The following is a 25,908-nucleotide window of genomic DNA, read 5'->3' as shown; positions in this document are numbered from 1 at the left end:
TAGTAATTCACTGTCTTTGGATCTGTGGACTACTGTATGATGTAAAATATCTTAGGTTTAAGGAAAACAGGGGATACTTCTTGGAATTGGTAGATCATTTTGACTGGAGTAGATCTTAATGTCATAAAATTTAATGTTTTATGAAGGTGTTGACACTGATTTCTTATACTGCTGAGAATATCATACTTTTTTTTTTTTTTTAACGGTACGCGGGCCTCTCACCGCTGCGGCATCTCCCGCCGCGGGGCACAGACTCCGGACGCGCAGGCTCAGTGGCCATGCCATGGCTCACGGGCCCAGCCGCTCCGCAGCACGCGGGATCCTCCCGGAACGGGGCACAAACCCGTGTCCCCTGCATCGGCAGGCGGACTCTCAACCACTGCGCCACCAGGGAAACCCTATCATACATTTTGTAGAGTGCTATTTTAATTTCCATATCTTTCCAGTTCATTTGCATTGAATACTAAAACCAAGTTTTCACTTTTGTTTAAGGTGGGAGACAAATTACCTGATGATTTTCTTCTCTTACAGGCGGAGGTTTGATCTACAGAATCCATCCCGAATGGATCGTAATGTTGAAATGTTTATGAACATTGAAAAAACATTGGTGCAGGTAACTCAAAGTTAGATTATTAAAATTTTTTTCCTTTAGTATACTTTCATTTCTAAGATTGGCTTTATTAGATTGCCAAAAGATCAAAGGAAGAAAAGTTTTCTGAAATCTATTATATTATTTTTACGGGTTTTTGGGGATTAGAGCTACAAAGAATGACTAAAACTTGTCATTTATAGAATATTTTTTCTTAAACTTTTGGTAAAATAATCTATGATATTTTTCTTTATTAATTTCATCTAATCCATTATTTGAATCTTTCATATTTAATATAAGTATTCTCTCATCCTACTAGTCCCTTGTGTATACAGTCATTTTCTTTGTTTTGTTTTGGATTTGTTTCATGGTTGTACCATAAATATAAATCTTATTTCCCCAACTAGATTATAACGTGGAGAAGAGAACACTTAATTTTCTTCTTTTCTTTCTTAGTGTTTTTACTGATAGGTAATTTTTAGTGATCACTGAATAAACTTCCTGGGGAAAGGCAGCTGGCAATTCTGCTAGGTATTATCATTAACTTAATGCCTGAAACTTGTCTCACAGACTATTAACTTGGAGAAATAATTGAGTGGTTTTTGTTTTTTGGTTGATTTTTGGTGATAGTTTGGGGAGTTAATATGCATGTTTTAATCATTGCTATTTATAAGATTAGAAATGGGGGAAAAGAGCTATGATCCACAGTTTTGATATTTTAAGTAACTTAGATGATGAGCCAAAATGGGCATCCCTCCCCACGTATTCTCCCCCAACCTCCACCTCCCAGGTTAGGTGAAAATGCTACATTAGACTTAGACTGTTAAGGTAAGTTCAGGTAAGTTGACTACGAGGATTAATTTATCAGGATGGACCTTAATGAAAAAGATAATGAATTTCTCTAGGTCACGAGTCTCAGCAGTGTTTTGTGCAGGTGTACCTAGCTGCAGAGAAGGGATCTGGGAATGGCATTAAGTGGCCTGCTGAACACCTAGGTTTTATATTGAAATAAGACTTGTACATTCTCTACCAAAGTACGTCTTCCTATTTTAAGCAGTATGGCTTTGAGTGCCAACTTTTGCCATTAGGGTAAATGCATAAATAATGTGACATTATTTCAAAACCAAAAGAATTTCAAAATCTGTTCTTTTATCCTCAGAGCAATTGTCTGACCAGACCCAACATCTACCTCATTCCAGACATTGATCTGAAGTTGGCTAATAAATTGAAAGATATAATCAAACGACATCAGGTAATATACACGATCACTTCAGAAGCATTGTGTAGTATAAAATTCTTGTGAATCTCAGCTATAATACCTTTTGATATATGTATATATATGCATTAAGTGAAAGTTTTCTCTCTTTGGGTTCTTACAGTACCAAGTTTTCTTCTCTCTCCACTCACCTCCAGTTCTTAGCCTAGAATAGCATTTTCCCGCTAGCATTATTGAGATATAATTGACATATAACACTGTGTAAATTTAAGGTGTAGAGTGTGATGATTTGATACATGTATGTATCCTAGAGTAGCATTTAATAAAGTCATTGGTATGGATTCATCATAGTCTTACTATGAAATATGTTTATGTAGAGTTAAAGAGACCAGCATACTGTGCATCACCATAATTATAAAGTCAAACAGAGTGAGAGCTGGTGACACAGTTGGTGGGAGGAGATCAAATATTACCTCAAGTAAACCTGCCTCCCCCCGTTATATGTATTGTATTTATATTTGTAATTTTGAAAAACTGACTGGAAAATTCTGTTTTCCCCATAAGCTTACCTTGTCTTGATTTACATGTACCAGTGCTATATCCTGTCATCTTCACCTCCTTTCTCTAACTTCATTTTAGGCGAAGACCTTGCATATTTATGCATGTGTAGGTCTGTGACTACGTATGTGGCTAAACTGTAAGCAAACTTTTGTCATGGTAAAGTAGCTGAGGATACTCAGAAGATAGTTCTTTGAAATATCATTTGAATGACAGTTTTACCAATTCTTAGAATTAGTTGAGAAGCCTCATGAAATAGTCTGTCTTTTTTCTGCTGCAAGAGAAATTGCTGGTTGAATTATGTTTTAGCATTTAGTAAAATATCTTCCAAGTTCTCAAAGCAAATATTTCTAATATTGGGTTAGCCAATAAGTTCATTTGGGTTTTTGGTAAGATGGTATGGAAAAATCCGAACGAACTTTTTGGCCAACCCAGTACTTCTTAAAATTGGAGATTTAGTACAGTCTTTTTCCTACGTATAACATCTGTACCAAAGAGAAGGGTAATAGGATTGTGCCTTCAGTTCAAGCAGTCTGAAGTCTACTTCCTTTTTTTTTTTTTTTTTTACTAGCATATGACTTTGAACAAATCACTTAACCTTTTCTCTTTTAGACTATCTCTTTATTGGAGTGACTGTCAAGTATAGCTTAATTACAGGTGGAATGTTAGAGGGCATAAGTGGAACAGGTTAACCAGCTGGTTGTTGATTTCAAGCTGAAATTATATACTGTTATTGCTACCAAATCATCCTGGGAAAAGTTTATGTATTTTCCTACAATTTATACTGAACATTTATTGCTGTCATATTTCTTAAGAAATCTTAGTGATTACTTTTTTCTAGGGATAACCTCCAGTGAGATATAAAGATCTTCCCAGTTTCATAGAATGTTAGGGAAGAGATCCTAAAAGCTAATAATAATACCATTATTGAATACTGATGATCAGGTGTTTGCTCAAGCATTTAAAATGCATTAATAACTCCATTGATTGAGCACTTACAGTGTGCCTGTCACTGTTGTTAGCTCATTGTGTCTATTAACTTAGTCCTAACAAAATTCTTGTGAAATAGGTTTTATTGTTACCAGTCTATTTTACAGAAGACACTGAAGCACAAAAAAATTAGATACTTGCCCATGTCATGTTAAGTAGTATATGGTGGAGCTAAGGTGCAAACCCAGGCCTCTCTGATGGACTCCAGAGGCCAAAGTCCTCAACAGTGTGCTCTTCTGACTGTTGCCTCGCACATTAGATGTTGACATTCCCTTTTCAGCCTCTCCTCTGACTGTTGAAAGTGTGCTCAAACACTTCAAGTGATTAAAAATTCCTTTCCTTATTTGGTAGCTACTTCATCTTTATTTATTTATTTTCTTAATCTTTAGATAGCCCTAAATATAAGAAGCTTAGAGTTTTCCTGCAGCTGAAAATAGCATTGTTATGTTTTTCTAATTGTAGTATTTAGTAAATATTCATTGTCAAAAACAAAAATTAGGTAATATGTTAATGTGCTACTTACACCTGATTTTAAGACTTCTCATCATTCTTATTATGGTCTCTAGAATGAGCACTTTTGTGTCTGAATGACTTCCAAGTCATGTTCTAGACTGTATGTAGTATTATAGCTGTGGCCTAGCTAGAACTTGACTTTAGCATTCTAACATTGACTTAAAACAATGGACACATTAAAAAAAAAAAAAAAAAAAAAAAAAAAAAACAATGGACACATACATGCTAGAGTGAAGTCAAATGTCCATCCTGTATGTATGTAGCCCTAGGTTATGTCTCATGGCTATAAACTTGCATTGATTTACTTCAAGTAATATTGATAATTTGTGATGACTTTGGAGTAACTTTCAGAATTAGTTGGAGGTATTCAAATTACTGATAAGGTTAGCCAGAGAAAGAGAGAGAGATACAAAGAGAATTAGCTGGGGACTTCCCTGGCGGTCCAGTGGTTGAGACCTTGCCTTCTGTGCAGGGGGTATGGGTTCGATGACTGGTTCCAGGAGCTAAGATCCCACATGCCTCGCGGCCAAAAAACCAAAACATAAAAAACAGAAGCAATATTGTAAAAAATTCAATAAAGATTAAAAAAAAAATGGTCCACATCAAAAAAAGTCTTTAAAGAGAAAGCAACAAAGAAAATTAGCAAAGAGGTATTTATATTATTTTCCTATTCAACGATGTAAACTGTATCTATGGATAATTTATTTTTGTTTTTTCTTGTTAATCACCGTCTCTTTCCTTGACTAAAATAATGAAAATATTATAGTTTTAAAATACTGCTCTCAAAAAAATATAAAAAGTAGAATAATGCCTTTATAATTCTTAGGCAGTTTGCATCTGGCAAGACGTCTCATAGTTTGTTTGCCATATGTTTTATTTTTACATTACTCCTTCATTTGCTTTCCAGGGGACATTTACTGATGAGAAGTCAAAAGCTTCCCACCACATTTACCCATATCCTTCCTCACAAGAGGATGGTAAGTTAGTTTTTGGTTATGAACTGATAAACTGATACTTTACTAGATTTTAAATTATATTAGCAGAGGTTTAAATAATCAGCTTTAAAAAAATAAGAGACTTTAAAATATTAAATAAATATCACAGATGATTTAAATTTATAGTTTTTTATTTTTTTGCTGAGTTAGGCTTAGCAAACTAATTCTGTGATGTCCAGTTTTCTGATCATTGGACTTATTTCTTTGTTGGTAATCATCTGGGTGTTAAGTCTAGGCAAGCCTTATACATTATATGTTAACTATGTTTATGTTTGCCATATCTCTTGTGTTCTGAAAATTAAGAGAAATTGCAAGACAGAAGAACATCTCTTGGGAAGATTGGCTTACTGACTGTCTAAACAGGGCCCTTCAGCAATATTTTTTAATTAATTAATTAATTAATATTTATTTTTTATTGGTCTCAGGCAACCAGCTCTTGGTTTCATTGAATTTCTCTAATGCTTTGCTCTTTTCTATTTGATTGATTGCCACTCTGATCTTTTATTTCCTTTCTGCTGCCTACTTTGGATTGAATTGTTGTTCGTTTTTTTTTTAAATTAATTAATTTATCTTTGGCTGTGTTGGGTCTTCGTTGCTGTACGTGGGCTTTCTCTAGTTGCGGGGAGGGGGAGCTACTCTTCGTTGAGGTGTGTGGGCTTCTCATTGCGGTGGCTACTCTTGTTGCGGAGCACAGGCTCTAGATGCGTGGGCTTCAGTAGTTGTGGCTCATGGACTCTAGAGCACAGGCTTAGCAGTTGTGGTGCATGGGCTTAGTTGCTCCGTGGCATGTGGGATCTTCCCGGACCAGGACACGAACCCGCGTCCCCTGCATCGGCAGGCGGACTCTCAACCACTGCGCCACCAGGGAACCCGGGCAGGTGGATTCTTAACCACTGCGCCACTAGGGAAGCCCTCAGCAATATTTTAGTTTGGTGAATTTATAATGGTTCAGATTCTGATCTCCAACTGTGCTATCATAAAAGTTGATTTTGTCATTGGCCGGAGTTCATTAGATCTGTGGAAACGGATTTGTGCTAACCATTCTTTCAAGGGTTGGAAAGTTGGGAAACAAACTATGAATTAACTAACAAGGTTAATTAATTTAGATTGAGAAATAGATCTCTTATAGGGATCAAGTCTTCTTGTAAACACCACATATCCGTGTAAGACATCTATATAAGAAGCCAAATTATATCATATTTGAATGGCTAATTACCTGATGCTGAGTGTTTTTCCTGACCAGTGCAGTTTTGCTAGAAGTCAGTAACAAAAAGATTACAAGATAATTCCTGATGCTTGAAAATTAAGAAATATATTGCCATATAATCCTTGGGTCAAAGAAGAAATTACAATAGAAATAGAATATCTTTGGAGCTGAATAATTATGAAGTGAATAATAAAGTGCGAGAACATTAAATTTTGTAGGATGCAGCTGAAGCTGTGCCCAGAGGGAAATCTATATCTTTAAATGCATATATTAGGAAAAAAGAAAGACTGAAAAATCAATGGTCCATAAGAAATTTATCTTAATAAATTAGAAAACAACAGCAAGTTAAACCTAAAGGAAGAAGGAAATAAATAGTAAAGATAAGAGCAAAAGTTTATGGAGTAGAAAATATACAATAGCAAGGTGATCAGCAATCTCAGAAATGGTTCTTAGAAAAAACTAATAAGGCTGTTAAAGTCGTGCTGCAAATAAACGAGAAAAAGAGAAAGAATAATGTCAGGAATGGAAGGGGGACATCACTACAGATCCAACAGATATTACAAACAGTTGTAAGAGGTTAGGTTAGTCGGTTGGTTGCTTGCTTGCTTGTGTGTTTGGTGTCAAACCTAAGAAACTATTGGCTAATCCAGTGTCATAAAGTTTTATAACTGTCTTTTCTTCTAAGAGTTGTATAGTTTTATCTGTGACATTTAAGTCTTGTCATCATCAGTTTTGATGCTGAAAGCTTGATTTTATTTGTAACAGTCATAATTTTAGCTCTATGACTATGATGCTTTTATAAAGTGTGAAACTTCACTCTGCCTTCAGTGTTTAATTGATGGTTTCTCAGATTTTATCCTGTTAGGTAATAGCAATCGGTTTCCACTAGATGGAGGTGGTGAATAGCTGTTTATGATAGCCTTCTGCTGCTGGCTGACTCTTTTTCACTAATAAGGCTGGTATAAAACATGTAGGTTTTGAACTTTTTGGGAAAAAAAATTGCCTTTTAACAAAAGATGTCAACTGTAATTGTTACATCTAGATACTTAATGATTCCTTATTTATGCTGGTTTTGTTTTTCTCCTTTGTTTAGTACAGCCTCGATTACTATATACTAATGCTTGCTTGGTATTGCTATCAGTAGTAGAGTTATTAGGAGATAGCATTTAAATTTTAATATATTGGAAGTTATTTTTTAATGTAAAATGTGATTCTTTACACTATAGGATTTATCTTAGAATAACTGGCTGTCAGGTAAATGTTGACTCTCAATGAAGCTCTCTGTTGGGCTCCGTACAGGTACTGTTTTAGATAAGTGTGCAGATCATAACAATACCAGCCACAACACATTACAAATCATGTTGTAAAACCCTTGCAAATGCGGTATACCTTTTATGAAGATTAGTTAAGTTTAAAATAAAAGGTGACATTTAAAATATTAGTAATATTTTGAGTATGGCATGCTAGAAGGGGGTACAAATTAAGCAAAAGCATAGAGGCAATAAATTATGAAATTTGAGGAAAAGCAAATGGCAAAGTTTGGCTGTGTGTCTTAGATAGTGGGAAATAAGTGGGTAGGTAAGAGGACCTGTGTCTGGTTTAAAGAGGCTTGTTTTTATTTGGTGAATGAGGGAGAGGGTAGACAAATTTTGATGATTTTGGTGAAGAGAAGCTTGCAACTATGGCTGCAGTAGGAAAATTTTCCTGGGAGCTGATTTCTGGGATATCAGATACGTGGAGACTAGTTAGAGAACAGGACCCATTGGGAAGCTCTGAATTAAATTGCTGAGTGAGGGGGTATGTTAATCATTGGATGGGATAAATTCATATATCAGGAGAGTAAAGGAGATAGGTGGCAAACCAGGATGGTCCATATCTTAACAGTCAAGGGAAAATAAGGAAAGGAAAGCATTTCCAAACAAATGAGGTGGGCAGTGGAATTTTTCTACAAAGAAATCAAAGTGAAGCCTAAGACAGGGCATTTGGTCAGTCAGGAAATAATTTGGGAATGAAATTTCAGTAACTTGGAAATGAGAGTAAGTTGTAGGGTTGGTGGAATATCGCTGGTTTCCCAGGATTTATGGCAGGGAAAAGAAAGTGGAGGATGGCACCCACCAGACGGTTTGGGTTTTGTCTTTCAGTGTGGCTTTACAGTATATTTCTGGGCAGAGCAAAAATAAATTGAAGCACATAGTTGAGTTGAGACCTGGTAGGGATAAAGGGCTTGCTTTAAGAACATAGGTTGAATTACTGGTTTTAGCAGAAGGAATATGTAGTTCCTCAGAGAAGAAAATAAATGAAGAGAATTCTTAAAAATTGACATACTGTTTAGAAGAGGAAAACAGACTAAATCTTGTTCAAAATAAATTACTTAGATGGACAGATAAGTCCCTTCGGTTTTCTCATCTGTTCGCAATTCTTTTTTCTTGTTCATCTGACTTGATAGTTTTAAATGGCCAGGTTTTTAAAATTTTTTATTTTATATTGGAGTATAGGTGATTAACAATGTTGTGTTAGTTTCAGGTATACAGAAAAGTGATTAAGTTATACATATACATGTATCTTCAAATGACCAGTGTTTGAGTTTGCTGTTTATTTTCTCTGGTTGGCCAGGTCTGATGTTGAACCCCTCTAGAGAATTTTTCAGTTTTGTTATTATATTCTTCAACTCCAGAATTTCTGTTTGGTTCTTTTTTATAGTTTCAGTCTCTTTGTTGATGTTCTTAATATTGTTCATATATTGTTTTCCTAATTTTGTTTAGTTGTTTAACTGTGTTCTCTTGTAGTACCTTGAGCCTCTTTAAAACGGTTATTTTGAATTTGTCAGGTAATCCATAGATCTTTGTTTTTTTAGGGTTGGCTTTTGAGATTCATTTTATTCCTTGGATTGGGCCATTTTCCCTTTCTCTTTCTGTGTCTTGTTATTTTCTGCTGTGTTTATTTATTTGTTTGTTGGCTGCATTGGGTCTTCGTTGCGGTGCATGGGCTTCTCGTTGTGGTGGCTTCTCTTGTTGCGGAGCACGGCTGTAGGTGCACGAGCTTCAGTGTTTGTGGCACGCGGGCTCAGTAGTTGTGGCTTGAGGGCTCTAGAGCGCAGCCTCAATAGTTGTAGCACACGGGCTTAGCTGCTCCATGGCATGTGGGATCTTCCCGGACCAGGGCTCGAACCCACGTTCCCTGCATTGGCAGGCGGATTCTTAACCACTGCACCACCATGGAAGTCCCTTCTGCTTTGTTTTGTGCGTTTGAAAAAACAGCCACATCTCCCAGTCTTTATGGTCTGGCTTTGTACAGGGGAAGACCTTCACCAGTCAGCTCAACTTGAGATCCTGGCATCCCTCAAACAGTTTCTGGGCTTGAGTATGTAATTTCTCAGTTAGAGAGGTTTGCTGGCTCCTCTTTCAGGAACTTATAATCTCTTGCTCTCTCTAGTGTCTGTCTGCTGTACCACAAGTTTGCTGTTGCTGCAGCAAGCCACTGAGTGAACCCTCTTTGATCTCTGGGGTGCCCAGGCTTCCAGAGTATGCTGGTTCCCCATCAGCACTCTGAGTTAGTTAAGACAGAAACCTGTCCCTTGGGCAGCCCACATAAAAGCCAGAACACTGGATGTTTATTCCCTCTAATTTTTCCCTGCCAAGGAAGAAGTTGGGTTCCGTGTGCTTTCTCCTCATCACAGCAAGCTGAGCCAGCCATCTGTGGCACTGTGTTTCTCTGGTGCTACAGTAAACCTCTGAGCTCTTTTTTCTTCTCTGTGACCACCGCACATCCAAAATATGCCAATTCCATTAGTGTTCCAAGTCAGGTGAGACAAACTAGTCCCTTGGCAGCCCCCTGAAAAGTAGGAACGTTGAACACACATCCGTTCTTCTTTTCAGCCCAAGGGAGAAGCTGAGAGCTGAGCTTTTCCTCGTGATCCTGCTGAGCTCTGCTGGCTTGGGGGAATTGTAATTGTGGTTGATATGAAATGACTTTTCTTACTGTTTCAATGCAGCTGTTTTTGACTTCGAGCTTCCCTGGGGTAGTGTGACTTCTTAATTGGTTTCCGGGCTTTCTGGATAGTATATTGTTAAGTCGTCTCTGGTGGAACAAAGTCTGAGCCTTCCTGTTTGCCACTTTGCTGACATCACTTCCTGTGTGTTATTTCCTTTTATGGTCAAATAACATTCCATTGTATGAATATACTACCTTTTGTTTAGCCAATGGAAAGTTGATGGACATTTATTTATAATAATAATGACATTATGTTTATGTACAAGTTATTGTGTGGACTTACGTTTCCAATTCTCTTATGTTTATACCTAGACAATGAATTGCTGAGTCATACTGGCAACTCTATGTTAAACATTTTGAGATACTGCCAACCTGTTTCCCAAAGTGGTTGTACCATTTTACAGTCCCATCAGCATTGTATGAAGATACCAATTTTGCTACATCCTCATCAACACTTTTAATTTCCTGGTTTTTAATATTAGCCTTTCTAGTGAGTGTCAGTATCTCTTTGTGATTTTGATTTGCATTTCTCTAACTGTTAATGAATTCCAAGTATCTTTGCATGTGCTTTTTGGACATTTGTATATCTTCTTTGGAGAAATGTTTATTCAGGTCCTTTGCCTATTTTTTGTTGGATTATTTGTCTTTTTATTGTTAGTTGCAAGAGCTGTTTATATATTCTGAATTTGGACTAAATTGTACTTGTAAAATTAAGTTTTTTTATACTGATTCTGTGTAACTTATTGTCATTTCCGGGAATAGTGTGAATTCACATCTCTAACTTTTAGTTATTTCTGCTACTGGGAAAATTTTCAAAGATAGTCAGTGTCACAATCTTTATAAAAGTCAGCTGTAGAAAGGATAGATATCCTTTTTTCTTTACCTCCTAAAGCTGCACAACCTTTGAGATAGATTTTGTATTCTATGTAAAAGACAGCTCTTACTAGAGAGTCTCAGTATATTTTATTTATACAGAGCGAGTTCTGAAAGGCCCACTGGCCTTTTCACTTTTTCCTTGGCCATCTTGGGATATCAGGTTAAGGAATAGGGCCTGATTTCTTTCAAGATAGTAAGGTGAGCAGTTGGATACTTAAAAAAGGGCATAGGCATGTGGCCTTCATGGCTTTAGTCAGTGAAGGTGGGGCTATTTCATGTTGAAATTGGCAATGAGAAGCCAATTTTACTTGGCTGATTTCACTTAGTTTTTCTATTTTGCTATTATGTGAGGTTCAAGGGGCTTACCTCATCATTTCCCTTTTAGTACTAGAAACAAGTTTTCTAAGCTAAATTTAGACTACCAAAGGAATCATCCCAGGTACTGAAATGGAGATGTGATTCAACTGTGATTAAATCAACAAGAATCATGTGATTATATAAATTTGCACCTATCTTTGGTAAGGAAACTTGAAATCAAAATATCTACATTATGTGATCATATTGTTTACACTCTTGTTGGGAGGACTATATTAACAGATAGGAAGTCATTAAAGAATAATAAAAATAGTATTACTGTTAAAACCTTTGATGTAGCACTATAAAGTGCTATAGGACACCAGAGAAAGTGGATCTGGAGGAAAAAGAATAGTTGGTGAAACTTTCATCAAGGAGATGAAGCATGACTTACACCTTGAACGATGTGTAGTAATTGCAGAGCTTCACAGAAAAAGGGAGGAGAAGTTCTATATGGGAAATGAGGCAGTAAAGAATATAGTGATACTGATTTGGATGGATCTGGAGACAAATAGGCAGGTGGATGGGAGGGGAGAATATTTTAAATACTAAAGTAGACAGTTGGTTTTGTCAAGAGCGGTGGATAATAGGCCTAGAATCTAGTAAGTCTGAATACACAGCTGAAAAACTTCCCCTTAGTATGGCAGATAACATTCAATTAGGAGGAAGGATTTTGGGGAGGAGCTTACTAGCAAACCAAAAACTCTAGGTAAAAGTTAAGTCTAAGTAATAGTTTATTCATTTGTTTTGTCAGATTGACTAAAGTTTTTTCTTTTTCCCTTTCAGAAGAGTGGTTGAGACCTGTGATGAGAAAAGACAAGCAGGTGTTAGTGCATTGGGGGTTTTACCCAGACAGGTAATGTTGATATGTCCTTACATCTGGTATAGTTTTGTCAGTGCAAGTCAGAGTTATTTATATATAGTTTCGCTTTCTGAATAGCGACAATTTTGTTGATTTGTTTCAGTCATTGAACTCACTTCTTTTGAGTATTCTCTTACTGACTTCCTTATTTATTAAGTTATGGAGTTCAGTGAAGTCACAGGCTTTATTTATCTTAAACTGATATGTTTGCTGTGTTTGCCAAAACAGTCCTTCAGTATGGTATTAGACTGCTAGTTTAGATTTGTTTCCTTTAAGAAATGAATTTTTCTTCTGGGTATTTTATGACTGGTTAGTTTTATTTTATTTATTTATTTTAAAATACCTATGCCATTCTATTATGGATGAAGTTATTTTATGTCTAAAATGAAGTATATATCATAACTCATACAGTGTTTCAGTATCTAAATGTGCATAAAGAATATTATAAACAAGAACAAATGTCAGTGAGAATGGTGGTTATTGTTTAATTAAAATTATGCCGGCATAGGGGGCATTTAGGAATAAGGATAGCCTTTCACGTACTTCATCTTCTTAAACCTACGGTAGAGCTGTTTAAGTGTTCATTTCACTATTTTCAAGTGGAGAGACTCTCCGTTGTGGGTTTTTCATGTCAGACCAGTCTTCTTTCATCTGTATCCACATCCACTTCTAGCCTTACCGTATTATTGGAAGCAAATCCCAAACATATCATTTCACTATTTCAATAATAAATATTTCAGTATGTATTTCTGAAAGATAAGGACTCATTAAAAAAAATAAGCACAATACCACTGTCAAACCTAAAAAAATTAACAGAATTCCTTAATGTCAAATATCAAGTCATTGTTGTCATATGATATATTTGATTGATTGATAAGATTGGTATTTGTTGGAATTAGAATTTAAACACATCTTGTGATTAGTTGATATGTTTCTTAAGTATTTTTCAGTTTATAGGTTCTCCCTGTGGGGAAGCCCACCCCGCCTTACAGTGTATTACTTAAGAAACCAGGTTGTTTGTCCTGCAGAGTTTACCACAGTGTGGAATTTTTTATGGCATCACTGTGGTGTATTTGAACATGTTTCTCCATTCTCTGGAGTTGATCAGAATCCATTTCAGTTTAGGGAAGGAACAAGACTTGCATAGGTGTGTGTTCTTCATCAGGAGACATATAATGTCTGGTTATGTGTTGTTTTGAAGTTAATCTATTTGAGTGACTTTATTTTACTTATAAATATATTTTTTGAGGAAGAAATATGTCTTTAGATATCTTCAAATTTTTAAGAATATATTCACAGTTTTCATACAAGTTGACTTAATTAGAACCAAATCAAGTCAGCTTGCTTATCAACCTTTTTTGAACCATAATTGACCACTTTACATGAACTAACATTTTTTTTTAATTAGTAATATTTAAGTAAATACTTTCTAGAGAACATTTCTTATTTTGAGGCTTTAGGTATTCATGGCACTATTAAAACAAACTTTTCAGTATCATAGGAACTATTACAGGAACTCAGCTTGCCTTTGAAACACTTCGGTGGAAACTCAAATATATGACAAACTACATAAAGTATAGGATTGAAATTAATTTTATAGTAACACATTATAAGACATGTTAGCTTGTTTGCTAGCCTTTTGTTTATGTATCAAATAAACTATAATGGCTGGCTCATGTCCTGCCTCCTCAAGGGGCCTTGTTAGTTCACTTTCTTAACTATAGTTTGTGCCCTCACTTCTTATTGTAACATTTTCTTGTCAAGACTTAAAGAATATAAGGTTTTTAATTTTTTTTACTCACCATTGCAGTCTTTACCTGGAATAGTTAATTAATTGGCAAAGGAACTTTTTTCCTCCAACTCATGTTTAAATGTTCCTAGAAAACTTACCAGAGTGCTGTTAATAGGTCTGTTGAGCTGTACTTGTTCCAAATGCTTTTCAGCTGACTTCTGAGAAGTGGCTAAAGGAAGCCAATGCTTGTTACTATACTTATATTTCATTTAGATATCACTTAGCTTTATAATAATTTATTGGCCAGTATAGGAGCATTGATAAAGTTTTAATTTGGTAGGTAATTTTATGCTTATTTCAAAATTGTGGAGTAGGGGGAGTGATTTATATCAGTGAGCTGGATTTCTCTGATAAGAGAACCATTGAGCAAAGACATGTGAAGATAGGAGGGAGTGAGCTAGATGGATATGTGGGTAATGAGGAGCATATGTAAAGGGCATGATGTGGCCACCGTCTGATAGTCAAAGCGTACCACTAAAGCCCAGGTGGGTCGAATAAAACATGAGTGAGGGGAGAGTACTAGGAGATGAGGTCATAGGACCAGATCATGAAGCCTTGGCAAACCACTGTACGGATTTTGACTTTTAACTCCGAGTTCGGTGGGAGCTGGAAGGTTTTGAACAGTTGGACTTAGTTTTTTAAAGGATTGCTCTGGTTGCTATGTGAAAAATGGACTCCCAGGGCCTTTGGGTCAACATGGAAGTTATATAGATCCTAAACATATTTTGAAGGTGGAAGTGGTAGAAGTTGTTGATAGTTTGATTATAGGATGTAATTGAGAGTGAAGTCAAGGATATCTTGCAAGTATTTTGGCCAGAACAACTGGAAAAGTGGAATTGGCATTTCCTGAGAGGAGGATGATTGGCTGGATCATATTGTTGGAGTTGGGATGGCATTATATGTTGAATTTTGAGTGTATCAATATTGGGTTTGAAAGCTTTATTAGACATGTAATGAGAGATGTGGAATTGGCAGTTGAATTTATGAGTGGAATTGGCAGTTGAATTTATGAGGCAGAATTCAGAGAATAGGGCAGGTATGAGATTTCAAGTCATCAGTATATGTTTGAAGGCATAGAACTGCATGAGATGATCATCAAGAGGATGAATAGGTCAGAGGATTGTTCCAAAAACTGAAACTTCGGGCCTTCCAGTGTTGAAGAGGTTTGGGAGGAGAGGAGAAACTGGCAGTGGAAACTGAAGAGAGAGGCTTGTGACTAGAAGGAATGCCAGATGATAGTACTGTCTTAGAGGACAAATAAGGGAAATGCTTTGAGGAGTGATCAACATGTTGAAATTCTGTGGACTGAGGCTTTTAAACTTTGGGTTTACGACGTGAAGGTTACTGTAGACCTCTGCAGAAGAGATTTCTTGTCAGAGTGTTAGAGACAAAAGTATGTGATAATTTGTTATTACTGGATCCTACCTAATAGCATTTTTTTTTTTTTTTTTTTTATTTATTTATTTTTGGCTGCATTGGTTGTTCGCTGCTGCACGCGGGCTTCCTCCAGTTGCAGCGAGCAGGGGCCACTCCTCGTCGCGGTACACAGGCCTCTCACTGCAGTGGCCTCTCCTACTACGGAGCACAGGCCTCAGTAGTTGTGGCACACGGGCTTCAGTAGTTGTGGCTCACAGGCTCTACAGCGCAGGCTCAATAGTTGTGGCGCACAGGCCCAGGTGCTCTGAGGCACGTGGGATCCTCCCAGACCAGGGCGCGAACCCACGTCCCCCACACCGGCAGGCAGATTCCCAACCACTGCGCCACCAGGGAAGTCCCCTAATAGCATTTTTAAAATGTATTTTTACCTCTTGATCAAAGTCTTTTCCGTGAATGAATTTGGGTTCTAATTTGTTTTTCCTTTTTTCATTTTCTTTACAGCTATGATACTTGGGTCCATAGTAATGATGTTGATGTGGAAATTGAAGATCCACCAATTCCAGAAAAGCCATGGAAGGTGAAAGATCCTTTTTAAAACAAAATTTATTCTTACATAATAGCCCTTCTTAGGTGTTCTCAACAGCAATGTTTTAAAGAGATACAGAACGATGATTCTTCCTTTCTTGTCATACTATTAAGAGATACCTGTGGTCATGAAGACCTCATTATCCAGGTCTTAGATCAGATATCTGCAGTGATGTTTGAGGAGACCCCAAAGGAAAGTTAGATTGTGGTTTGAGAAAGTTGAGAGTGTTAGGAGTGGAGTTGAACATTGTTGATGATGTCATTTAGGAAGGCTGGAAGCAGTGCCTTCGTGGCTTTTATTATGATACAGACGTCTCTTACGAATCATTTCTATTATAATGGTTTCAACTTTTAACGTGGAAATAATTTTGAAAGTGCAGGAATAATACAAAACAAAGTACTGTTTTATACTCTTATTCCAGATTCCCGTTGTTATTATCTTTAAAAAATATTTATATATTCATGTTTATTTGGTTGCACCAGGTCTTACTTGTGGCTCGTGGGCTCCTTAGTTGCAGCACTCGGGGTCCTTAGTTGCAGCAGGTGGGCTCCTCAGTTGTGGCCTGTGGGCTCCTTAGTTGCGGCATGTGAGCTTCTTAGTTGTGGAATGCAAACTCTTAGTTAGCGGCATGTGTGTGGGATCTAGTTCCCTGACCAGGCATTGAAACCGGGCCCCCTGCACTGGGAGTGCAGAGTCTTAACCACTGCACCACCAGAGAAGTCCCCCCTGTTGTTAATTATTTAAATAATTTATTACCTGATACAGGGCCCATATTACATCTTCACCAGTTGTCCCACTGATATAATAAGCTTTATAGTTAGTTTTTCCCCTGATCCAGGATCCAGTTCAGGATCACACACTGCATTTAGTTGTCACATCTCTTTAGTCTACTTTAATCTGGAACTTTCAGCCCTTCTTTTTTCTTCTATGACACTGGCATTTTAGAAGTATATAGGTCAGTTGTTGTTGTTTTAGAATGTCCCTGAATTTTAGTTCGTGTATTTCCTTATATTCAGGCTATGTATTTTTGGCTGCAGTATTCCATAACTAATATTCTGTCCTTCTCAGTGCGTCATATTGGCAGCCTCATATTATCCATTTTTCCCATTGTGGCTCATACTTTGATCATTTGTGAAGGTACTGTCTGCCTGGTTTTCCCACTGTAACATTACCATTTTTCTCATTGACATTTAAAATATTTTATAGGGAAGTACTTTGAGACTACACAAATATACTTTTCTTCATTGAATTTGTGTCTGAAGGTTTGCTCATCCATTAATAATTTCTGTGACTGAATTAAGTTATTACTGGTGCTTTTCTAATTCTATCCATTCCATCTGTGCTTGCAGTTGGCATTTTGCAGCAGGGACAAGCTTTCCCTTCTCCCATTATGTGTGTCTGTGGTCTATGCATTCACACAGCAGTGACATTACTACCATTCTTCATTTTGATGAATTATCTAAATTTGGCCAGTGGGAACGCCTTTAAGCCACCTCCTGTGACCTTTTGGCATTATTTGATGCATTTTTGCATATCTCCTACTTTCTGACACAAAAAGATGTTCCAAACTCCTTTTTTTTTTCTTTTAATTAATTTATTTATTTTTTGTTTATATTTGGCTGCGTTGGGTCTTCGTTGCTACGCGCAGGCTTTCTCTAGTTGCGGTGAGCGGGGGCTACTTTTTGTTGCAGTGTGTGGGCTTCTCGGGCTCCAGGTGCACGGGCTTCAGCAGTTGTGGCTCGCAGGCTCAGTAGTTGTGTTGCACAGGCTTAGTTGCTCCACGGCATGTGGGATCTTCCCAGACCAGGGCTCGAACCCATGTCCCCTGCATTGGCAGGTGGGTTCTTAACCGCCGTGCCACCGGGGAAGTCCGGAAAATGTTAACTTTTAAAATCCGGCCTTTCTTTGTTAGAAATAAACTTTTTTACTTGACGTGTAGCCTACAGAAAAATTTTTAACCATTCTTTTTGTGTCTCCATGTATGGGTTACAAATAAGTGCTGAATCCTCATTTAGAGTGCCAGTGCAACAGTTGTTCCCTTGTGTGATGTTTCTGTGATTTTCACACCCACTCTCCCCCTGATTCCTGGGTATAGTTTATTGGAATGACAAATTCTTATAAGGAATGAGGCAACTGGTAGCATTTCTTTGTCTTGTTTTTAGGAAAATAGAATGACGTTTTTAAAAAAATTATTTGTTTATTTATTTGGCTGCCTTGGGTCTTTGTTGCTGCATGTGGACTTTCTCTAGTTGAGGCAAGCGGAGGCCACTCTTCGTTGCAGTGTGCATGCTTCTCATTGCAGTGGCTTCTCTTATTGCGGAGCACGGGCTCCAGGCGAGCAGGCTTCAGTAGTTGTGGCGTGTGGGCTCAGTAGTTGTGGCTCGTGGGCTCTAGGGCACAGGCTCAGTAGTTGTGGTACACGGGCTTAGCTGCTCCGCGGCATATGGAATCTTCCCAGGCCAGGGCTAGAACCCATGTCCCCTGCATTGGCAGGCGGATTCTTAACCATGCGTCACCAGGGAAGTCCCTAGAATGACTTTTAAAGGAAAATACATTAGCTAAAGAATGCCCACCCTGCAATAAAAGCAATTACAAATACTTTAAATCAGTGGTTTTCAAACTTTGTTGATCATGTATGTCCAAGAAAGCAAAATTAGGAACTATTTACTTTTAAAAACAATATATTTATCTTATTTTTGGCTGTGTCGGGTCTTAGTTGTGGCATGTGACATCTGTATTGCAACATGTGGGATCTTTTGTTGCGACATGTGGGCTTCTCTGTAGTTGTGGCTCGCAAGCTCCAGAGCGCGTGGGTTCTGTAGTTGCAGCCTGCTGGCTATCTAGTTGTGGCTCACGTGCTCAGTAGTTGCAGTGCATGGGGTTAGTTGCCCCACAGCATGTAGGATCTTAGTTCCCTGACCAGGGATTGAACCCACGTTCCCTGCATTGGAAGGTGGATTTTTAACCACTGGACCACCAGGGAAGTCCCCTACTTCCTTTTATGTTTAGTTAACATATAAAATTTTTCACTAGAAATTTAAATAGTTACTGAGTATGTGGAATCTTTCATGTTTGTTTATTTTTTTGCTTTTATGTTTGTATTTACAAACTAAATAAAAAAAATTTTTTTTTAACTTTTTAGTTTATATTGGAGTATAGCCGATTAACAATGTTGTGATAGTTTCAGGTGCACAGCAAAGAGACTTAACCATACATATATACATGTATCCATTCTCCCCGAGACTCCCCTCCCATCCAGGCTGCCACATAATATTGAGCAGAGTTCCCTGTGCTATACACTAGGTCCTTGTTGGTTATCTTTTTTAAATTAATTTATCATATTTAAATACTTTTTCTTAATGTATCCTATGAAATCTAAATTGCAATCTGTGCTCACTGTTATCCATTTTAAGAATAAATGCATATGCTTTTTGTTAAAAGTCAAGTGTGTTACATACTTTATTTTTCTTCTTGAACTTGCATTTTTATTTTACCTTCAAGAGAATATAATCCTAGTATAATACTTTTTAATGCTTGAAGATCTTATCCCTGAAACCTAGAGAAAAGGAGCTAAGCATGTCTTTAGTCAGAAAATTTGAACTGGAATTTTAGTTTCTCTATTATTGTATAAAACAATGCTTATGTATTGTTTTGTTGTTCTAGAGGAAATGTGATTGCTATGAGAAAGTTAGCACTTAATTTAAAATGTTAAATTGTGGATATTAACATTTATTAAATATGAATAATAAAAACGGATCACAGTTTTAAAAAACATCTGTGTACTTGCCACTCTCAAGAAAGAACATTACCATTACCATTGAAGCATTCCATGTTCATCCTTTGGCCTGCCCACTCAGAGCTAACCATTATTCTAAATGTTTGGCTTGTCTTTTTTATGCAGTTTTACCGCACACGCACACACACACACAAAACTACACAAATCCTGTTTTAGTTTTTACATTTAAAAAGCTTTAATATCAGTGTAATCATACTGTAATTTTTCGTGACTTGCCTTTTTGTTCAGCATCGTTCATCTATAGTAGATAGCAGTCCAAGTAATCTCGTGTATGCATATGTCACAATATATCCATTGTAATGTGGGTGGGTGTGGTAGTTACTACTTTAAGGTACTATGAAAAATGCTACTATGAACTTTCCTGAACATACATCTTTTGTGTTTGTTCATAATGGAATTACTGGATCTTAGGGAATGCAAACATTCACTTTTTCTAAACAGTGCCGTATTGTTTCCAGATGGTTGTAAAAATTTATTTTGCTAAGGGTGTATAAGTTTTCTGGATGCTCTGTATCATGGCCAGTGCTTGGTATATTCTTTTTTTTTTTTTTTTTTCTATTTATTTTATTTATTTATTTTTGGCTGTGTTGGGTTTTCGTTGCTGCGTGCGGGCTTTCTCTAGTTGCAGCGAGCGGGGGCGACTCTTCATTGCAGTGCACAGGCTTCTCATTGCGGTGGCTTCTCTCGTTGTGGAGCATGGGCTCTAGGCGTGCGGGCTTCAGTAGTTGGTGGCACACAGGCTCAGTAGTTGTGGCTCATGAGCTCTAGAGCACAGGCTCAGTAGTTGTGGTGCACGGACTTAGTTGCTCCACAGCATGTGGGATCTTCCCAGACCAGGGATCGAACCTGTGTCCCCTGCACTGGCAGGTGGATTCTCAACCACTGCGCCACCAGGGAAGGCCTGCTTGGTGTATTCTGACTTAGTGATATTTACCTATCTACTGGATGTGAAGTGGTGTTTCTTTAGGGTTTTAACTTGTATTTCTCTTATTACCAAATAGCTTTGCCATCTTTTCATGAATTCTTTGACCTTTGGTGTTTCTTCCTCTGTGAAGTGCTCGTTTCCACTTTTTGCTTTTTTTTTTCCCATTGCGTTGTCTTTTTCTTTGTGGGTGTTCTTTAGATATTCTGCATACTAACACGCGTGGTTACATCATCAGTTACCTGTGTTAAAAATACGTTTTCTGGGCTTCCCTGGTGGTGCAGTGGTAAAGAATCCGCCTGCCAGTGGAGGGGACACAGGTTCGAGCCCTGGTCTGGGAAGATCCCACATACTGCGGAGCAGCTAACCCCGTGTGCCACAACTACTGAGCCTGCTCTCTAGAGCCTGCCAGCCACAACTACTGAGCCCACGTGCCACAACTACTGAAGCTCACGTGCCTAGAGCCCGTGCTCCGCAACAAGAGAAGCCACTGCAATGAGAAACCAGCGCACCGCAACTAAGAGTAGCCCCCGCTTGTCACTACTAGAGAAAGCCCCCACGTGCAGCAACGAAGACCCAACGCAGCCAAAAATAAAAAATAAAATCAAATAAATAAATTTATTACAAAATAAAAATAAAAAACATAGTTTTCCTAGTAGCTTATCTTTTTGTTTTCTATCCCAAGGTCATCACGACATTTTCTTAAATCATCTTTAAAAATTCTTTAGTTTTGCCTTTAATATATAAAGATCTTTAATCTACCTGGAATTAATTTTTAAACATGTTATGATGTAGGGGAAAAAAATTTCCCCATATGGTGTTAGATCAGCTATAGTTTCAAGGTGGAAAAATATTAAAGCTGGATTTCTCTCCCCACTGATCCAAGCCATTTCTGTTAAAAGTAAATTTTTATGTATGTCATGATTTGTTTCTTGACTCTATTATAAAGTTTTATTAGTTATTTGTTTTGACTTGAGTACTCCCACTTTTTTCTTCAGGAGTCTTTTGGGTCTTTGCTGTTTTGTGTAAAGTTTAGAATCAGCTTGTTAAGGTCCATATTAAACAAACTCATTGGGATTTTGATTCGAATTAAATTTAATCTGTAGAACAACTTGGAGAAAACTGACATCTTTACAATACTGAGCCTCTCAATTTGTGGAGGCAATTTATCTCCCAATATATTTAGGTCTTTTATATCTTTCAGTTAAGTTGTATAATTTCCTTCACATTTCATTGATCGTCTCAGAATGATCATACAGTAACTAATGTATATTTTTGGAAAATTTTTTCTCTATTAAACCTCATATATGGAGTGTCAGTGGATAAAACTACTTTTCCTTTTACAAGGGTTGGCAAATTATAGTCACCTGTTTTTGTATATAAAATTGTATTAGATCACCACCAAACCCATTCATTTATGTATTTTCTGTGGCGGATTGCACACTATAGCAGCAGAGTTGAGTAGAGACAGAACATATGGCTTGCAAGCCTAAAATATTTAGTATCTAACCCTTCCCCCCACCCCCCCCAAAAAAAGCATACCAATTCCTGCTATATTTGTGTTGTCCCATTATCTTCAGGGAAGGTGATTTTTTTTTTTTAACATCTTTATTGGGGTATAATTGCTTTATATTATACAAATATATAGTGTGTTAGTTTCTGCTTTATAACAAAGTGAATCAGTTATACGTATACATATGTTCCCATATCAGGGAAGATGATTTTAAACAACAACAAAAACTACCTTTAAATGTAATCTGAGAGGTTATAACCAAACTGTTCTCATTGAAAACTTGAAAAAAATGTGAACTGTGCTCTCTGATGTTAGAACTACTGAGCCTCCAGCATTGTCTAGCAGTTTCAAACATATATCTTTGTGTGTAGTCAAATCTAGACATCTGTCTAGTCAAACAGTTAAGTTGTTACTTGGAAAAAAATGTTGATTAAAGGGATAAACTATATGACTTGTGAGCCATATAACATTGTAAAGTATTACGAAAGGATTTTTAGAAACATACTATGTTGAAGATTATAGTTGTCAGAAGTTTAGGACTGGGCTTGATAGCAGAGTTTACCATCGTATCATTTCATAGGTAAGGAAACTGGGTTACAGAAGTTAGATAATTTTGCTGAAGGTTGCACAACCTATTACATTATTCTGACCCTAAGGTGTTTTTGTGAGACAGGTAATAGAGCATGGTGGCATAAGAGCTTAGGCAGAACTCAGTGCAAAGCTTTGCCTCTTGATAGGTAAGTAACTGGGCAGCTTGCTGATACTCTGTGCCCCAGTTTGCTGATTTGGAAAGCTGGAGAGACTAACCTGCCTTGCTTAGCGGGATTAAACAAGATCATATTATATGTAAGGTGTTCAGCAGAGTGCCTGGCACAAATGATTATTAGTTGTCCATACTGTCCTAACATACTTTCTCAAGAGAATTCTGTCAAGGTCTTCTGGATAGTAAAGAATGTACAATGTGAATATTCAGCTCTACTTTTAAAATATATACATACTTATGAATAATTTGGAAAAGACTATTAAGTTTTCAAATGCTGTGACATAAATTTTTCTGAATTAATTACTGAATTAAATTTTTCTGCAATTAATTACATCACTGAATTAATTTACCCTTTTGAACATAGTCATGCCTTTAAATAGATTTTTTTCTCTAATTAGCTTAAGGTTTCTCATGCTCTATTTATATATCCCATTCTCATAATTTATACATATAGGAGTCTTTTCGAGTTACATTATTTAAGGTCTTGTATTCTCCTTGATGGGTATTAATTTTATGCTTGTTACTGTGTAGCTCTAGTTTTGGGAGGAAAAGAGGCATGTAGTCAGGTCGATGTCATTCTTAAAGCAGTATATCATTCAGGCAATATCCTTAACAACCAATGTAGTAATGTTTCCTTTTTTTTTGAAAATACAAGGGGGGAGCAGTGGGGAGCTTAGATTGACAAAATATTTTTATTGGCAAGTCCATATAGTCTCAGTGATTGCTATGTTGTAGGTTTTTAGTTCCTGAAGGCTTCATAGCTGTAGTTGCTGCTCTCTTTTTCTCTCTTTGCTCTCATGTTAGTATTTTAATGATTCTTGACTGGGCATGTTAATTGCAACACACACACACACACACACACACACACACACCACCCATGACTGAACAGCAGTCCCACACAGGAAAGAAGTCTAGTCCCCAATTCCAATTGTGCTCACTTTGAGAAATACTGTTGAATAAATAGAAGTATTATAGAGGCTAGGGCTGTGGTTTAAATATCTATATATATCCGTATCTACATGTGTATCTATATAACATCCAGAGAACCCTTCCTTTTATTCTTAGAAACGTTAACAAAAAAACAAAAACAAAAGAAGTGGCCATGTAAAGGACTGGGAAGAACCCCAAATCTGACTCTCACTTCTCCACCCTGTCCCAACCTTGGCTGTACCTGAAAGGCCTCTTTAGAGCACCATGTGTACTTGACAGGGCTGGGCAACATGTCAGTAAATGTCCTCTTTCATCATTTCTTAGAATGCTATCGAATGTATAAACCTAGAGACATTCTTTATGCCTAAAGCAATGATTTACTTTGGCCTTTTGCCTTTGAATGTTTCTGTCACTGATTTTTGTGAAGATGAAGATGCCACGATTAGTGAAATAAGCCAGGTAGAGAAATACAAGTATTGCATGGTGTCACTTATATGTGGAATCTTTAAAGAAAAAAAAAAAGTCAAACTCCTAGAAACTGTAGAAAAGTGGTTGCCAGGGATTGGGGGGTAGGAGAAATAGGAAACGGTTGGTAAAAGGGTACCAGTTTTCAGCTATAAGATAAATTAGGTCTGAGGAGCTAATGTCAAATGTGACAAAAGTTGATAACACTGTACTGTAAAGTTGAAATTTGCTAAGAGAGTAGACCTAGGTGTTCTCGTGTGCACACGCGTGCACACGCACACAAGATAAATATGTGAGGGGATGGATGTATTAACTTGCTGGGGGGGGTGAATCCTTTCACAGTGTATGTATATCAAATCACAACGTACACCTTAAATATCTTACAGTTTTATTTTTCACTTACGCCTAAATAAAACTGAAATAAAGAAAAAAGATGACATGATTATCCAGTTTCAGGGTCTTGGTTATCAAAGCCTCAGTCTACACAAAACCAGTCATGCTTTTTTACTGTTTACTCAGTAAAAGACATGGAATGAAAATTGAAGTGGTTAAGTTGCCACTCATATGTCACTAATAGTCGTATTTTTAAACTGTTCTATGCAGTTGAGGCTTTGAGTGTAATAAATCAGCTACTTTCATTTTGAATACTTTAAAAACTGTAGTGATTTATTATTTATGTAGATATTCATGCTTTGATGTGATTTTAGGTTCATGCAAAATGGATTTTGGACACTGATGTTTTCAATGAATGGATGAATGAGGAGGATTATGAGGTGGATGAGAACAGGAAGCCCGTGAGTTTTCGTCAGCGAATTTCAACAAAGAATGAAGAGGTATTTGGTTTGGCACCATTTTTCTCACTTGGTGTTTTCTTCTTTCTTGGCCTGAATGTTATCAAATCTTCATTAATAAACTTTCAGCCATCAAGTATATATAAAAGTTACTAAATGGCCATAACAACCATCTCAGGAGCTGGCATCGCCCAAAAAGGGGCATGAAAATCTCAGAGGGTCATTAAGATTTAAAGTGGCCCGTGCAGTGTGCAAGGTAGTACAACTGATTTTGTTCTCTAGATCTGAGTATTAATTTTGTGAACCAAATGTCATCACAGGGTAATTTAACTTAGCTCTTCATTTTCCAAGGGAAAACTGATTAAGTTTTAATATTTTTTAATAGCTTTGTTAAGGATCATATAGTAGTTAGTATAAAGTATAGGCCTTAAATGTCTCATAGTTACAGTTCAGTCCTTTTTTCAGGTAGGGGGACTTGACATTTAATACTCTTTAATCCTTTAAGAAGCCCAACCATTTAAATATTTATCCATGTTTTGTTATAAGTCACAAGTTGGGAGGTAGGTGTATCACTAGAGGAAGACTTGAGACTGAGAAGAAGGCTTAGATGTGTTAGTGTTGGGTTATGACAGCTTCAGGTAGATACCTGTGATTCCGGAAGTCTTGTTTCATTGGGGACACTTAAGATTTTTGCTTTTGTTTTGTTTTTTAGTTTTTTGAAAAAAATCTTTGAGGCATATACTTTTAACCAATAATTTAGAAAGTGTAGTTCTTTCATACATATTTTCAGCCCCAAGACTTTCTTACTAAAAGTCTGTCACAC

The 25,908-nt window shown here is 37.0% G+C and overlaps 1 protein-coding gene across 3 annotated transcripts in view; it reads left to right on the top strand.

Annotated features, from left to right (window-relative positions):
• Window positions 1–25,908, top strand: part of SMARCC1 (SWI/SNF related BAF chromatin remodeling complex subunit C1) — a 176,019-nt gene that overhangs the window by 36,815 nt on the left and 113,296 nt on the right. For all 3 annotated transcript variants that reach the window (XM_024751452.1, XM_024751454.1, XM_024751453.1), the window contains 6 exons: window positions 532–613; window positions 1,749–1,841; window positions 4,774–4,843; window positions 12,075–12,144; window positions 15,821–15,896; window positions 25,002–25,127. In XM_024751452.1, coding sequence (XP_024607220.1) covers window positions 532–613; window positions 1,749–1,841; window positions 4,774–4,843; window positions 12,075–12,144; window positions 15,821–15,896; window positions 25,002–25,127 — 517 coding nt within the window. The remainder of the gene's footprint in view (window positions 1–531; window positions 614–1,748; window positions 1,842–4,773; window positions 4,844–12,074; window positions 12,145–15,820; window positions 15,897–25,001; window positions 25,128–25,908) is intronic.

Source organism: Neophocaena asiaeorientalis, unplaced genomic scaffold, assembly GCF_003031525.2.
Source record: "Neophocaena asiaeorientalis asiaeorientalis breed wild unplaced genomic scaffold, Neophocaena_asiaeorientalis_V1.1 scaffold221, whole genome shotgun sequence".
Lineage (NCBI taxonomy): Eukaryota > Metazoa > Chordata > Mammalia > Artiodactyla > Phocoenidae > Neophocaena > Neophocaena asiaeorientalis.
Note: the sequence above shows the minus strand (reverse complement) of the source record. Positions and strands in the feature narration are given on the sequence as shown.